Raw genomic sequence first — 16,401 nt, forward strand, 5'->3', positions numbered from 1 at the left:
AGAGATTCTGAGGTAACACCAAGATAATATAAACCATCAGAAGTGGACATCCAGTGCAACAGGAGGGTACAACGAAACCAGTTTAGTCCAGTTTAGACTGACATGTCAAGACAATAGACCCCACATTCCAGAGTGAGGTCCCACACCACCATGCAAGATTTGTAAAGGAGTTGTGAAAACCAGTTTTACTACCTTTAGTGGATGGCCCAGCTCCAGCCTAAAAAGGAGTTTCAAGAGGCCAAGAAAAACATTGGAGATTAGGGTGCTGTGGGTCATATCTGTTACCATCCACTCCCAAAGGGGACGGCTGAGAGATGTCCTCACTTCTCACCTCGGGAAAGGAGCTGCAGTGGGCCTCTGACAGGGTGTCCCCTAGAGCTGGGGACACAGGGAGACAGATGTTCTCAGACACCTGAGAAATGTGGAGGTTGACTGACAAGGCTGGCTAGCTCTTTGGTTGGAGGAGGGATGGAGAGCAGCTGTTTCCCAGGGCAAAAAATACCTGAGAGCTTCCCATGTGTCACATGTGGGCCGCTGGCAAGACTGAGCTAACAGAGGTTTTTGTTGGTTCTGTTTTCCTCAGGTCCTGTCTGAGGGAGCTTGCTGGGCTGTGGGCCTTGACAGAAAGGTACTAGAAGTGTGTGGCTGGGTGTCTAGGAGCCGTGGAAGTGACCAGCCAGAAAAAAAAAAATCCCCCTCTGTTTAGGGAACTGTACGTAAGATAAGATGCTCAGGGAGGACAGGGCAGGGGAGGCGGGAGGGAAAGGACATCCAGCAAACTGGGAAAAGGCCTCAGAAGAACTAGGAGGCAGCTTTACACACCTGCCAAGACCACAGAGTGTGAAATCCAGTTTTCAAAACAGTCCTGGTCACGTAAGAACTTTCTGGCCACCTTATGTTTCCTACTTCCCTGAAGCCACAACGCTATAGGAGTCACAGCTCTGTAGGGGTCATGTGCTCGGGTTAGGGATGGAGGGGAAGAAGTGCTGCGTGGTGAAAGAAGGAGAGGATGACCACACCCCCATTTCCCAGCACAGGGGCCTGGCTTACTGTGAGCCTCGGCTGTGGGAAAGAAATAGAAACTCAAGTTTTAATTTTTCTCTTCGACTGGACAGATGTAATTGCTGAGCAGAGAATGACTTAGTGTCCAGAGCAATAGGAGGGCTTGTCTTTGCTGAGAGCGACGAGAAGAGTTGTGAGATCTGCTCTAGTTCCCAGAGGGAACTAGCCTCACAACATGAGTTTGACCAGTGAGAGAAAAAAATAGAGCTGTTCTCTAACTGTACCCATGTGCCTTACTCTTTCAGGATGACCATTATACCAGCATAAGGGAAACACCAAAGTATCCCTTCCAAAAAGACTAATTATAATTCAGGTAGTAAACACAGAAAATGGAGATGAATTTTGACCAATTTATCTCCTCCCCAAAGTAAAGGATTTTACAAATAAGCTTGTGAAAGAAAAGGCTCTCACCTTCTTTGCCACTTCGGCTAGCAGGAGGGTCTTCCCCGTACACGGCCCACCATAAATGACGAGAGGGTTGACGTGCCCGGTTTTGCTGGGCAGAACGTATTTATGCACGATGTTGAGGGATTCACATTTGTACTCGTAGAAGGAGGCGTATGTCTTACATAGCGAGGAATGCTGAAGGATTTCATCGTAGAGCGTGTCGGTTTCGGTGTCAAAATTCTGTTGTACGGTTGCCTGAATGATATCTATCATGTCCTCATAAAATTGTTTACCGAGTCCCTCGATGTAATGATTTTCTATTTCTTGGGAGTAGCCCAGTTTCATGTCACAATGAGTAACAGACGTGTACACTCTCAGATTAGATGACGCGACAATAGTCGGAATAAATTCATCCCTGAGTTTTATCAGCTTCTCTTGGGCTTCTGCGTCCCGCATCATCCTTGGTTCTGTTCCAGTGATATCCATGTATTTTCCCATCTCCGGGATTTTCACGAAGCGCTCAATGTTAGCAATTTTCCGAATGTAGCAAACACACTTCTTCAGGAATGCTGGAGTTTGCTTTCCTAGAGCAAAGTCAAACTCGTCCTCTATCGCTGAAAGAAAACATGGCCCCGGGTTTATTGTCTAGACCAAAGACGCGGGGGGCCCACACCCCCCCACCCGCACTTATCTCTCGAGTTCCCAGTGGGAGATTATTTTGCTTGCAGTGGGTAGCGGAGTCTTTTGTAGATTAATTTCTTAATTCCTTAATTCCTATCTCTCTTTTCCTGAACAGCCAGGAACCCAGTACAATGGGTTTTAATTAAAATTAATTTCCTCCCCAGTCAGAGGGAGAGCTTGAATATAAGCATAAGAGAAAAAGCATACCGAGTTTATAGTTGATTCTTTTAAGTTCCTATTTAGTTTCTCTCTCAGATTTAAGGGGTTCTAATAGCAAAGAGCAGGGACCAACTGGGGCCAGGAAAGAATGAGGAAGAGGCCAAATGATGTCTCTCACTGACTTCTTCCTTGTCACTCTCTCCTCTACAGTGTGGCTTCACCATTTTGAGGACGCACTGTACCCCAGACAGATACGTGGACATAGTAATATAAAAGCATGTTAAACGTCTGATCATGCTCTGATTAGTGATCAATCTGAATGACCATGTCACTGTTAAATTCCATTATATCCACTGGAGCATGTACAGAAAAATGACTTAGGATGTAAATGTGTTTCTTCAAAGATAAATCGGGTTATACAACACATTGGCTTACGCACAAGTAAATATACGTCATAAATCATTGAGGCCCCATAAGAGCATTTAAAACTGGAGCATCAATAACAAAAACATCACTTGTGCATGATTTTAGGGAGGAAAAATAAAAAGGAATAAAATAATTAAACCAATGGCAATGAAATTTAAGGCAAGCAATCTTTTAAAACTGGCTGCCTCCCCTCAATCTCTCTGCTTTCCTTCATCCATTTGGTCTTAACTGAGTGTCTACTATGTGCCAGGCACGCTGCTGGTTACTCAGGATACAGTGGGGAGAGAAAACAGACAACGCTGAGAGAAAAAGCCATTGTGGCCCTTACAGTCCGGTGGACGATGGTGGACATGAATCCCAGAGTCCCACAAATAAATGTATTATGATTGTTTTTAGTCCTGTGAGGGAGAATAACATGGTACAATGAAAGCAAACAATCACGAGGGCTACCCCACTTGGAAAGGTCAGCGAAGGCTTTCTTAAGGAGGTGACTACTAGGCAGCGATCTGATGGAAGACTGCGGGGGTGGGGGGTTGGGGTGAGCCCTGAATATGCAGGACTGGGCTGGCCAGAAGCTGAAAACATTTCAATGTGCTGGCCTCTACTCCAACATCAAACAAAACCGAGAATATACATGTGTTCTCTACAGTAACTATTAAGGAAGAGGGGAACTGTATTTTTAAATGGTACCTTTTAGAACTCTCTTTATAATTTTTTCAGGAATGATAGCCTTCAATCAAAAGCAATGACTCAAGTAAAAAAGATCTATTTATAGCCACCAGGGTGGAGTGAGCTGGTCATCAGTCCATGTTACTCAGGGTTTTGGTCAGACAAGTTGGTTAAGGAGGCCAGTCAGAGGAGCTTATACAACACATATATCTACTCTTCTTTTACAAGAGTAAGAACTTGTAATGTAGATGAGGCAAGATGTAAGAAATTCGCAGAAAGCAGCGTTTGGCTCCTCTCTTTTCCAGCCATCTGTGTAACATGCTAGGAGGCACTCTGGATGAACCAGGTGCCTACCTTCTGAGGATCATGAGAAAGGACGTGTCAGCCTGTAGGATGTATACTAATGGATGATAACCAGAGAGAGGCACCGTCACCTCTGACTCCCAGGAAACAAATCAACTCCAACCTAACTGCCACTGTTATCACCTCTATGGGAAATATGTGTCAATCAGGAGTGCTGATTATAAATGCTTTGTAAGAAGACATAGAGACAGACCAAGTTGGTAGAACCCATCTAAGCTTTGCTTAGGGCAAAAAAAAAGAGAGACTGTACATAAGAATGACTGTTGATGGTATAGACTTAATAAATATACCCGAATAAATGGGTCATGTGAGACAAAGTCAACTCTATAGAGTTCCTTCTTTTTTTAAAAAAGACTTTGTTTATTTATTTGTCAGAGACAGAGAGTGAGAGGGAGAGAACAAGCAGGGGGAGCAGCAGGAAGAGGGAGAAGCAGTGTCCCCACTGCCTAAGGAGCCCGATGTGGGACTTGATCCCAGGACCCCGGGATCATTACCTGAGCCAAAGGCAGACACTTAACCGACTGAGCCACCTGGACATCACTATACAGTTATTTCTAGAAGCCAAGTGCATCCTCATGATTTTGGGGGACTTTTATTAATAATTTCTGATAGTCATTGGTCTATAAATACTATAAACTTCCCCTTTCTTACCAGAATATCGTATTTGTTTTCTGTCCTTACATTTTTCTAAATATCCTAAAGTTTAATTGGTCTTGGCACCCAACGAAGATAGCATTAGGAGAGTTCCAGCCCTGGCATCTACCATTCATGAGATGTAAATCCCCGAAACTACTATCCCTGAGACCATTCAGTTTTAATGTTCACGGTTGGGCACATTTTGGGGTCTATTTTATTTCTCTTCCTCTCCTGTTATTTATAAAGGAGAAAGTAGAAGTGTGAAAAATTAGGGGCACCTGGGTGGCTCAGTTGGTTAAACAGTTGACTCTTGATTTCAGCTCAGGTCATGATGTCAGAGTCATGGGATGGAGCCCCAGGTCAAGCTCTGGGCTCAGGGTGGAGTCTGCTTGAGATTCTCTCTCCCTCCCCCTTTGCCTGTCCCTCCGCTCGTGTGTGTGTGTGTGTGTGTGTGTGTGCGCGCGCGCGTGTGTGCTCCCTCACTCTCAATAAATAAATAAATACATCTTTTAAGAAAAAGAAGTGTGAAAAATTACATTCAGATATAAAGAGTTCACCTTTCCAGACTTTACCTAGTATTCTCATTCCAACATTTCTGAAAATATTAAAGTAATATGGATATAGTAATCCATTTCAAAGAACTGGCACTTCTCTAGCCATTTTTATTGTGTAGACATGGTCTTAAGATGAGTTTGAAATGTAAAATCAATTAAATTGTTGTGAGCATGCATATCTTTAAGAGACATCCCCCAAGCAGAAAACAGTCCACTTGTAGTAGTTCATACTACGTAATATGAAATTATTCATCTTTGTATGGCTGGCCACATGGACAGAGTTTTTTAGTGTACAGAAAATTAGGAGAAAGTGTTTGCCAGTGAAATACTTGAACACTAGAATTGTATGATTCTAAATAAGAAATACCCTCTGAATAAGAGGATACCCTCCCCAGACTGGGGTCTCTTACATCAAGAATAGGAAAGCTTTGGGGCGCCTGGGTGGCTCAGTGGGTTAAGCGTCTGCCTTTGGCTCAGGTCATGATCCCAGCGTCCTAGGATGGAGCCCTGAGTCAGGCTCCTTCCTCAGCGGGAAGCCTGTCTCTCCCGTTCCCTCTGCCTGCTGCTCTCCCTGCTTGGGCTCCCTCTCTCTCTGTCAAATAAACAATAAATAAAATCTTTAAAAAAAAAAAGACTAGGAAAGCTTTCTCTCTGGGCATTTTCCTCAAATACAGCACATGTTTAGGATCAGGGTAGCTCTGTTCTTGATAACGATGAAGAACTAGAGTTTCAAAACTGGATAAAAAAGGATCCCAAAGGAACACGGATGTTTGTAAGTCTGTGTATTCTAAAGATAGTACTTATTCTTGCCAATTTTAATATTTTCAGGGAGAACTAAAATAAGACCTAAGTTTTGATGGTTTGTCGAGAATGAATTTGTCAAAATTACATACAATTGCCCTGAGTTTGAAGTACACGTATACAGGGAGAATGGTATCGAGCGCCTTTTAGGTTTTTGCTATTTCATGTGATTCACAAAACCGATCTGAAAATTCAACTGCTATTGCTTTTTCCTCAATAATTCTTCACTACCAATTTTTAAGATTGTATTTATTTATTTTAGAGGGTTGGGGGAGGGGCAGAGGGAGGAGAGAGAGAATCTTAAGCAGACGCCCCCCTGAGTGTGGAGCCCGACGGGGTGCCAGGCTCGATCTCAGGACAACCCCCCTGCCCCACGAGATCATGAAATCAAGAGTCGGAGCTTAACCTACCGAGCCACCCAGGTGCCCCTTTACTATCAATTTTTAAAATAAATGTTATGTATTGGATTACTTTTACCCAGTAGTGTTTATCCCCTGGAAAGTACGACTGACATATTCCTTCACCTCTGTGGTTTCCTGTGCATCCTTTAAAAACAAAGCCTCCTTTCTATGGCTGACAAGGCTGACACATGAGTCTCTGCTCAGTGGATTTTTGTTTGAAGGTTAAATTAGATCCTGCCACTGCCTTTCTTCTTTATTTCTCAACCTCCAATGGCTTCCCAGCTTACCCAGAATAAAACATAAGGCTCTTACTATGGCTTCATCTCTCCTTTCCCAGGCCTGGCTACCTTCACCTTCTTCCTGCTTCTGGAACTTACTAAGCACATTTCTGTCTCAGGGTTCTTCAATCTGGTAATCCCTCTGCCTGGAATTCTCTACCTCAGATATAGCACAGCTGGCTCTGACTGTTTCTGTCTTTCTGCTCAAAGTCCTCTCCTTACTGCCTTCTCCGTCTACATCTGGACCCCCACATCCTCCATCAGCCCCTATTACGTGTCTTGTTTGTTCATATTCCTTATCCTTTCTGAAATGATCCTGTTTGTTTATTTGCCTATCATTTCTTTTCCCCCCACTAAAAAATAAGTTCCGAGAGAGAGAGACCTTGCCTTCTTGTTCATTGTTGTATCCCCAGTGCCTGGCACATAGCAGACACTCAATAAATGTGTGCTGAGTGGGTGAGTGAATGAATGAACTGAGCACATTGGCAGAGTCTGGTCTAATACGTGCAAACCTCCTCTGATTTCTTTTAAAATCGCAGTTTCTGGAGAAGTCCTCAAATTAAGTAAAGCCTTATCTATTGGTTAAACGAAAAGAACACTCGCCTCTCGAGGAGAAGGAAACATTTAGAAAAATTAAATTTCATCAGGCAGTAAATGACATGAAATTTGTAGACGCACAAGAGGGAAGCAGTGAATGCATCTATTACTGCTCTGTTCCTTAGTTTACTGAGGATGTGTAAAAATTACCTGAGAACAGGTACCTCTTAGCTTGGCTATATTTCATTTTCCCCTTTTCATGTAACAGTTTCACAGCAGCCTTAAATATCTTCTTGATCTCATCCGATATCTCTTGCCAGGTCTTCTCATTGTCAGCTTTGGCAGAAGGCTGCATCTATGAAAATGTAAAAGTGAGATATTAGTCTTAAAATCATCAAAGGAAAAAAATCAATATTTAAGCACAAGAAAAGCACTATTATTTGAAGGTCTACTATGTGCCAATACTATGATAGGTGCTTAACAGGTCATACCTCATTTAATGCCCCCAACAACGCTGAAAGTTAGAAATCATCTCCATGTTATATGTCAATTTGCCCAAGCTACACAGAATTTGTTTGTTGGGCTTTCTTATTGTACTATGTATTCCCCCCCCTTTTTTTTTACATTTTTATTTTCATCCTAGGTAGTTATATTAGGTGTACAATATATAATATATTGTATATATTGAATATTATTATACAATAATATTCAGGTGTACAATATAATGATTCAACACCTGTACAACACCTGGTGCTCATCACAACAAGTACACTCCTTAATCCCCATCCCCTATTTCACCCTTCCCCCCACCCCCTCTGGTGACCATCGGTTTGTTCTCTATAGTTAAGAGTCTGTTTCTTGGTTTCTCTCCTTCCCTCCCTCTCTCTCTTTTTCCCTTTGTTCATTTGGTTTGTTTCCTAAATTCCACACGTGATTGAAATAAAATGGAATTTGTCTTTCTCTGACTTATTTCACTTGGCATAATACTCTCTAGCTCCATCCAAGTCATTGCAAATGGCAAGATTTCATTATTTTTAATGGCTGAATAATATTCCATTATGTGTATGTATGTACATATATACCACGGCTTCTTTATCCATTTATCAGTCGATGGACAGTTGGGTTGCTTCCATATCTTGGGTATGTAAATAATGCTGCTATAGACCTAGGGATGCAAGAATCTCTTTGAATTAGTGTTCTGTATTTTTGGGGTAAACACCCAGTAGTGTGATTGCTAGATAGTAGAGTAGTTCTATTTTCAACTTTTTAAGGAACCTCTATACTGTTTTCCAGAGTGGCTGCCCCACTTTGCATTCCCACCAACAGTACAAGAGGGTTCCCCCTTCTCCATATCCTTGCCAACACCTGTTGTTTCTTGTTTTGTTGATTTTAGCCATTCTGACAGGTGTGAGGCAATGTCTCCTTGTAGTTTTGATTTGCATTTCCCTGATGATGAGTGATGCTGAGCATCTTTTCATGGATCTGTTGGCCATCTGTGTGTCTTCTGTGGAGGAATATCTGTTCGTGTCTTCTGCCCATTTTTAAATTGGATTATTTGTTTTTTGAGTGTCGAATTTTATAAGTTTTTATGTATTTTGGGTATCAGTCCTTTATTGGATAAGTCATTTGCAAATATCTTCTCCCATTCCATAGGTTGCCTTTTAATTTTGTTAATTGCTTTCTTCCCTGTGCAGAAGATTTTTATTTTGATATAGTCCCAGTAGTTTATTTTTCCTTTTGTTTCCCTTGCCTCAGGAGACATACCTAGAAAAGAGTTGCTATGACTGATGTCAAAGAGGCTACTGCCTATATTTTCTTCTCAGAGTTCATAGTTTCAGGTCTCACATTTAGGTCTTTAATCAATTTTGAATTTATTTTTGCGTATGGTGTAAGAAAGTAGTTCAGTTTCTTTCTTTTGTATGTTGCTGTCCAGTTTTCCCAACACCATTTGTTGAAGAGACTGTCCTTTTCCCACTGGATACTCTTTTCTGCTTTGTTGAAGATCGATTGACCATATAATTGTGTGTTTATATCTGTGTTTTCTATTCTGTTCCATTGATCTATGGGTCTATTTTTGTGCCAGTACCATACTGTTTGATCACTACAGCTTTGTAATATAACTTGAAGTCCAGAATTGTGATGCATTCAGCTTTGATTTTCTTTTTTAGGGTTGCTTTAGCTATTCAGGGTCTTTGTGGTTTCATATGAATTTTTGAATTGTGTTTTCTAGGTCTGTGTAAAATGCTGTTGATATTTTGATAGGGATTGCATTAAATGTATAAATTGGTTTGGGTAGCATAGACATTTTAACAATATTTCTTGACCCATGAGCATGGAATTTCTTTCCATTTCTTTGTGTGTTCTTCAATTTCTTTCATCAGTGCTTCATAGTTTTCAGAGTATAGTTCTTTCACCTCTTTGGCTAGGTTTATTCCTAGGTATTTTATTATTTTTGGTGTAATTGTAAATGGGATTGTTTTCTTAATTTCTCTTTCTGCTGCTTCATTATTGCTTTATATAGAAATGCAACAGATTTCTGTACATTGATTTGTATCCTGTGACTTTACTGAATTTGTGTATCAGTTCTAGCAGTTCTTTGGTTGAGTCTTTTGGGTTTTCTATGTATAGTAGCATGTCCTCTGCAAATAGTGAAAGTTTTACTTCTATCTTACTGATTTGCCTTTTATTTCTTTTTCTTGTCTGATTGCTGTGACTAGGACTTTCAGTACTATGTTGAATAAAAGTGGTGAGAGTGGATATCCTTGTCTTGTTCCTAATCTTAGGAGAAACACCTCTCCATATTTCCCCATAGAGGGTGATATTAGCTATGGGTTTTTCATATATGGCCTTTATTATGTTGAGGTATGTTCCCTCTAAACCTACTTTGTTGAGTGTTTTTATCATGAATGGATGTTGTGCTTTGTCAAATGCTTTTTTTGTGTGTCTATTGAAGTGATCATATGATTCTTATGCTTTCTTTCATTAATGTGCAGTATCATGTTGATTGATTTGTGAATGTTGAACCACCCTTGCAACCCAGGAATAAATTCCACTTGATGGAGTGAATGATTTTTTTAATGTATTATTGAATGCAGTTTGCTAATATTTTATTGAGGATTTTTGTATCTATGTTCATTAGGGATATTGGCCTGTAGTTCTCTCTTTTAGTGGTGTCCTTTTCTGGTTTTGGTATCAAGATAATGCTGGCCTTATAGAATGAGTTTGGAAGTTTTCTTTCTATTTCTATTTTTTAGAATTGTTTGAGAACAACAGGTATTAACTCTTCTATAAATGTTTGGTAGAATTCTCCTGTGAAGCCATCTGGCCCTGGACTTTTGTTTTTTGGGGGATTTTTGATTACTGATTCTTTCTTTCTTTCTTTCTTTCTTTCTTTCTTTCTTTCTTTCTTTCTTTCTTTTTTCTTTCTTTCTTTCTTTCTTTCTTTCTTTCTTTCTTTCTTTCTTTCTTTCTTTCCTCCTCCTTCTCCTTTTTGATTCTATTTCTTTGCTGGTTATCAGTCTCTTCAAATTTTCTATTTCTTCCTGTTTCAGTTTAGGTAGTTTATATGTTTCTAGGAATTTATCCATTTCTTCTAGGTTGTCTGATTTGTTGACATATAGTTTTTCATAATGCTCTTTTACAAATGTTTGTATTTCTGTGGTGTCAGTTGTTATTTCTCCTCTCTCATTTGTGATTTTATTTATTTTAGTTCTTTCTCTTTTTTTTCTTGGTAAGTCTGGCTAGAGGTTTATCAATTTTATTGATTTTTTTCAAAGGACCATTTCCTGGTTCATGATCTGTTCTATTGTGTGTGTGTATGTGGTGTTTTGTTTGTTTGTTTTATTTTCTATATCATTTCTGCTCTAATCTATTATTTCTTTCATTCTGTTGGTTTTAGGTTTTGTTTGTTGTTCTTTTTCTAGCTCTTGTAGGTGTCAGTTTAGGTTGTTTATTTGAGATTTTTCTTGCTTCTTGAAGTAGATTGTATTGTTATAAACTTCCCTCTTATGTACTTTTTAATTTCTTCTTTTATCTGCTGGTTGACCCATTCATTATTTAGTGGCATGCTATTTTACTTCATGTATTTAAAGTATAAAAGTCCTTCAGATTTTTTCTTGTGGTTGACTTCAAGTTTCATAGCATTGTGGTCAGAAAAGTTGCATGATATGACTTTTACATTCTTGTATTTTTTGAGGTTTGTTTTGTGGGCTAATATGTGATCTCTTCTGGAGAATGTTCCATGTGCACTTGGAAAGCATGTGTGTTCTGCTGTTTTAGGATGGAGTGTTCTCAATATATCTTTTAAATCCATCTGTTCCAGTGTGTCATTCAAAGCCATTGTTTCCTTGTTGATTTTCTGTTTAGATAATCTGTCCATTGATGTAAGTGAGGTGTTAAAGTTCCCTATTATTCTTGTTTTATTATCTATTTGCTCTTTCTTTCTTGTTATGAACAGTTTTATGAATTTGGGTGCTCCTGTGTTGGGTGCATAAGTTTTAAATTGTTATATCTTCTTATTGGAGTGTCCTCTTTATTATTACACAGTGACCTTCTTTTTCTTTTGTTACGGTCTTTGTTTTAAAGTCTATTTTGTCCAATATAGGTTTTGCTACTCTGGCTTTTTTTTTTTTAATGTATATTTGCATGATAGGTGTTTCTCTGTCCCCTCTCTTTCAAGCTAAAGGTGTCTTTAGATCTAAAATGAGTCTCTTGTAGGCAGCATACAGATGGGTCTTGTTTTTTCATTCATTCTGTCACCCGCTGTCTTTTGATTGGAGCATTTAGTCTATTATTGATAGATATGTATTTATTACCATTTTATTATGTATTTTGTGGTTGTTTCTGGAGATTTTCTCTGATCCTTTCTTGTCTTTTTTTCATGTTTTGCTGATTTTCTTTAGTGATATATTTGGATTCCTTTCTCTTTATTCTTTGCATATTAATTAGTGGTTTTTAATTTGTGGTTGCCTTAGGTTTGTATATAACCACATCTGCAAATAGCAGTCTGTATGAAATTGATGGTCATTTAAGTTTGAACCCATTCTTTTCTCCAGTTCTCCCCACATTTTAGATATATGTTATTATGTTTTATATCCTTTTTTTGTGAATCCCTTGACTGAATTTTTTTACAGAAATATTCACTTTTACTGTTTTTGTTTTTCCTACCTTTATATTGTCACTTTTGTTCTCTCCTTTCCACTGAAAGAGCCCCCTTTAATATTTCTTGCAGGGCTGGTTTAATGGTCAGGAACTCCTTTAGTTTGTGTTTGTCTGGGAAACTCTTTATCCCTCCTTCTATTCTGAATGATAGCCATGCTCGAAAGAGTATTCATGGCAGCAGATCTTTCCCATTCAGCACTTTGAATTTATCATGCCACTTTCTTCTGGCTTGCAAAGTTTCTGTTGAAAAACCTCGTGCTAGCCTTATGGGTTTTCCCTTGTAAGTAACTGACTTCTGTTGTCTTGCTGCTTTAAATTTTTTTTCTTTATCACTAGATTTTGCCAACTTAATTACAATATTCCTTGGTGTGGGTCTGCTTTTGTTGACTTTGATGGGAGTTCTCTGAGCCTCCTGGATGTAGATATCTGTTTCTTTCTCCAGATTAGGGAAATTTTTATCTACTAGTTCTTCAAATAAATTTTCTGATCCCCTTTCTCTCTCTTCTTCTAGAACTCCTATAATATGAATGATAATTAGGTTTGATGGAGTCACTGAGTTCCCTAAGTCTATTCTCATTTTGCGTAATTCTTTTTTTTCCTTTTGTCCAGCTTGATTCCTTTCCATTAGTCTGTCTTCTAGGTCAGTAATTCATTCCCCTGCTTCTTCCATCCTGCTGTTCATTCCATCAAGTGTGTTTCTCATTTCATTTATTGAGCCCTTTATGCTATCTGCTATGTTATTCCTTACCTCTGTGTTACAAGTTTCACTCATGTCTTTCACTCTTTTCTCAAGTCCAGTGAATATCCTTATGATCATTGCTTTAAATTCTCTATCAGGCATATAACTTAGATCTGTTTCACTTAGAAATAAGGCTGTGGCATTGTCCTGTTCTTTCACTTGGGGTAAATTTCTCTGTCTCCTCCTTTTGTCTGCCTCTTTGTGTTATGTTTCTCTGTGTTAAGAAAATCAGCTATGTCTTCTGCTCTTAAAAGTAGTGACTTTATGAAGAAGAGGTCGTAGATTGCCCTGCAGTGTGGTGTCCTATGTTTACCAGAATCTGGCATTTCAGGAGAGTATCCTATGTATGTTGCTTATTCCCTGCTGTTGTGTTGGAGTCACTTTTCCCTTCAATGCAGTCATTAGCACTGATTCTTTGCCTGTTGCAGGCTGTGCTTGCTATCGGTGGTGTTAGCAGGACCCAGGCAGGCCAACTCTAGGGGGCAAGACTGCTGGGGAACTTGGGATGGGGTGGCGGTGTTAGCAAAATTTGTGTTGGGTCCCTAATCCTATGCCAGATCTCCAAAGTGCTAAGGTGGCTGGCGACTGCATGCTGGGGTGGCCAGGGATGGGAGCCTGGGTGGGGTGTGTGATAATGGTTAGATATGCCTGGGCTTGGTGTGAGATGGTGGCTGGGGGCACATGGCTGGGCATGGTGTGGTGGCAGCTGTGGACCAGGGGGCAGTGTGGCGTGTGCATGGCTTTAACAAAATCTGCCCTGAGCCCAGGTCGGAGGCTTGCAAGTTTGGAGTGGGCAAGTCCTCAGGAGAACTCGAGGGCATGGTGCACTGCTAGCAGGTTAAGTAGCAAGTCCCTCTGGGTTTTGATACAAATGTCATAACAAAATGATGTCTTCAGTATCCTCTAAAGAGAACAGAAAATTAAAGGAGATATGTTTGTATGTTTCCATTTGATTGTCTTTAGGTGTCTCTTCATTTGTTTCTGATTCTCTAGGAAATCAGATGGGAGGACTGCCAACCAAGTAAGTAACATTTATAGAGTCTTGGTGATAATTTTATTCATACTTTCATTTATTTAACAATAATTTATTTAGAAATATCAGATGGGGCTTAGAGAATAACTTAAATGTCCCTAGAGGATCTTAGAATGACAAAGGAACAACTCAAGCCAATTAAACAGTAACACATGAGCAAGTGCTCCCAAACCGCTGTCTAAACCTGGGTTCTTGAGGTATTGGGTGTTTTGTTATCTACACTTACCAGCAATACATTTACTCCTGGCATATCTAATTGAGGAATGGCTTGGATTTGCCCTAAGATTCCTATCCACAGAAACAAGATTCTTGCAGATAAGTACTTTGAATAGTGCATAGAGGGGGAAGAAGAAAAATTAAGGATCCTGACATGATTTCATATTGCATGCAGAAAATGTTGTATGTTAAATATCAGAATGACAAATACACAAGGTTCTTAAATGAACTGTCGCCAAGTCAGAGCTGTCCTCCTCTCAGAGATGCTTTGGCACTGAATGTATCGAGGATGTTCTCTTTAGAAGAGGGATGGATATCTATGCCTTCTTTCTAATCCCTCTAGAAATCCTATGCAAGGAAAAGGCCCATCCATTTTCTCTTCCTCCTTTATTCTGTTTCAGGGGATACATGGTAGATACATTTAGGAACCAAGTTGGAGAGGAGACACTGATACTATTTCCACCATACAAACGCATGAATCAACCTCACTCTAAGATTCTACATAAGATACAAGAACATACACTATGTATGAAATATTAAAGGAAAAAAATTGAATTTAAAAATGGGAGACTTTAAAAATAGCCAGGCAGATTTTAGAAAGCCCCCCCCCCAAAAAAACCTTTCACAAATCAAAAACATAACTGTTAAACTTGAAAGCATAATGCATGAACAGAGTGGACACAGCTGAAGAAAAAAATACTGATTTGGAAAAGACCTAAAATAGTCTTCTGGACAGCAGCATGGAGAGCTAAGGAAATTGATAATGTGAAAGAGAATCAAGAGAAATGGAGGATAGACTGAGATTGTCTAGTGAAAACCCAATTATAGTACAAAAAAGAAAGAACAGAGGGAATAGAGGAAAGACATTATTTGATGAGATGATAGCTGAGAACTTTAGATAAAACTTTAGAACAGAGAGGATACACGAATTCACGGATATAGGAAGCATGACATGTACCATTCAGAATATCATAGACACATTATGGCAAAATGAGAAAAATAAGAATAATTTCAGATAAACAGAATTTATCACTAATCGAACTCCATTAATGCAACTTCTAAAGGAAGAAGGAGATAATCCCAGGAGGAGAGTTTGAGAGGCCAAAAAGAAAGGGAAGAAAAAAATTAGAAAGTTTCTTCGCTTTGGATTTTATCTTTGAAAAGAAATGTAGCGTCCAGGGCAGACTAACTTTCTGTCTGCTGTGTCTTTTCTGTGGAGGGACCCCCCCGGATGACCGACGGTTGAAAGTAATAGACACGCACATACTTTGGAGAGAAAGATCACTCACTGCATTTTTATTGCTTTTCAGCATTTCCGATTTAGGTCTGAGGTAATAAGCTGCTGGCACTGAGTTCTCGTCGCGACAGTACCACTCTTCCAGAAGCTTGGTCTCCAGCTTTGCCTCTACGGCAGCATCCAAAATCATTTCAAACTCCGAGGCTTCAACTTCTCCGGGGATTCGAATGTTCCCATACTTTTCACCTAACAGTCCCTGTGTATCCACAAGAAAGTTCAGGTTAGTGTATCACCAAGAAAGTTCATTTTAGTATTCACATCATGTAGTTAAATTTAATATTTATTGAACATTAAATAGAAAAAAGATACATTGTTCCATCACTTTTCTCTTTTAATCACAGTGGATACTTTTTTCCCATGCATTATTTAATAAGTAGATCAATTATATTGTAATTATAATAAATTCATATAATGAAAGCAGAGATTGCATATCACATCAGACAAATTCAATATACAGACTTTGTAGCAAATTTATTTCCTCAAAGTTTACGTAATACAACAAAAGTTGTTCTGCTCTGAGATTTTTTTTGTTTGTTCATGACAAAGAAAAATGACATGCTGGGCACTATGAAATATCACACATGTAAACTCTCAAACAAAAGAATTGCTTTATGAAGAGTTAATAGTATACGATTCTAAGCCCCAGATTTTTGTAGCTACAAATAAAAGTAGGAAATCACTGAATGCAACACTACTATGGAGCCCACTGTAACTAAAAACATTTCAAAATGTAAATAAGATATCATTTTCTTCTTATTAAATTGGCAAAGAAAAACCTGCTCCGTGTTATGTGAAGGTGTGAGAAGATACCCACATAGTGCTGATGGGTGTGTAAATTGATCCAGTATTTCACTGAAGGATATTCTCGCAGAATGTATTAAAGGCCTTAAAAATCTCTATAACTTTGGACTTGGCAATTTTTCTTCTGGGAAATTGTCTTTAGAAAATAAGTAAGGATGTGCATAAAGACTTACCAGAATATTTATGCTGATACTGTTTTAA

At 39.2% G+C, this 16,401-nt stretch overlaps 1 protein-coding gene and 1 long non-coding RNA gene across 2 annotated transcripts in view; one reads left to right on the forward strand and one right to left on the reverse strand.

Moving 5' to 3' along the window:
* NWD2 (NACHT and WD repeat domain containing 2) overlaps window positions 1–16,401 on the reverse strand; it is a 173,834-nt gene that overhangs the window by 8,751 nt on the left and 148,682 nt on the right. Inside the window, exons 4-6 of the mRNA XM_045770554.2 lie at window positions 15,392–15,595; window positions 7,165–7,309; window positions 1,474–2,063 (exon numbers count right to left, since the gene is read on the reverse strand). Coding sequence (XP_045626510.1) covers window positions 1,474–2,063; window positions 7,165–7,309; window positions 15,392–15,595 — 939 coding nt within the window. The remainder of the gene's footprint in view (window positions 1–1,473; window positions 2,064–7,164; window positions 7,310–15,391; window positions 15,596–16,401) is intronic.
* On the forward strand, window positions 13,815–15,595 carry LOC148109594 (uncharacterized). Its single transcript, XR_015725529.1, has 2 exons — window positions 13,815–13,874; window positions 15,413–15,595. It is a non-coding gene; the product is annotated as an uncharacterized LOC148109594 (long non-coding RNA).

The sequence above is a fragment of the Ursus americanus genome, chromosome 8, assembly GCF_024610735.1.
Source record: "Ursus americanus isolate L20-20 chromosome 8, mUrsAme1.1.p, whole genome shotgun sequence".
Classification (NCBI taxonomy): Eukaryota; Metazoa; Chordata; class Mammalia; order Carnivora; family Ursidae; genus Ursus; species Ursus americanus.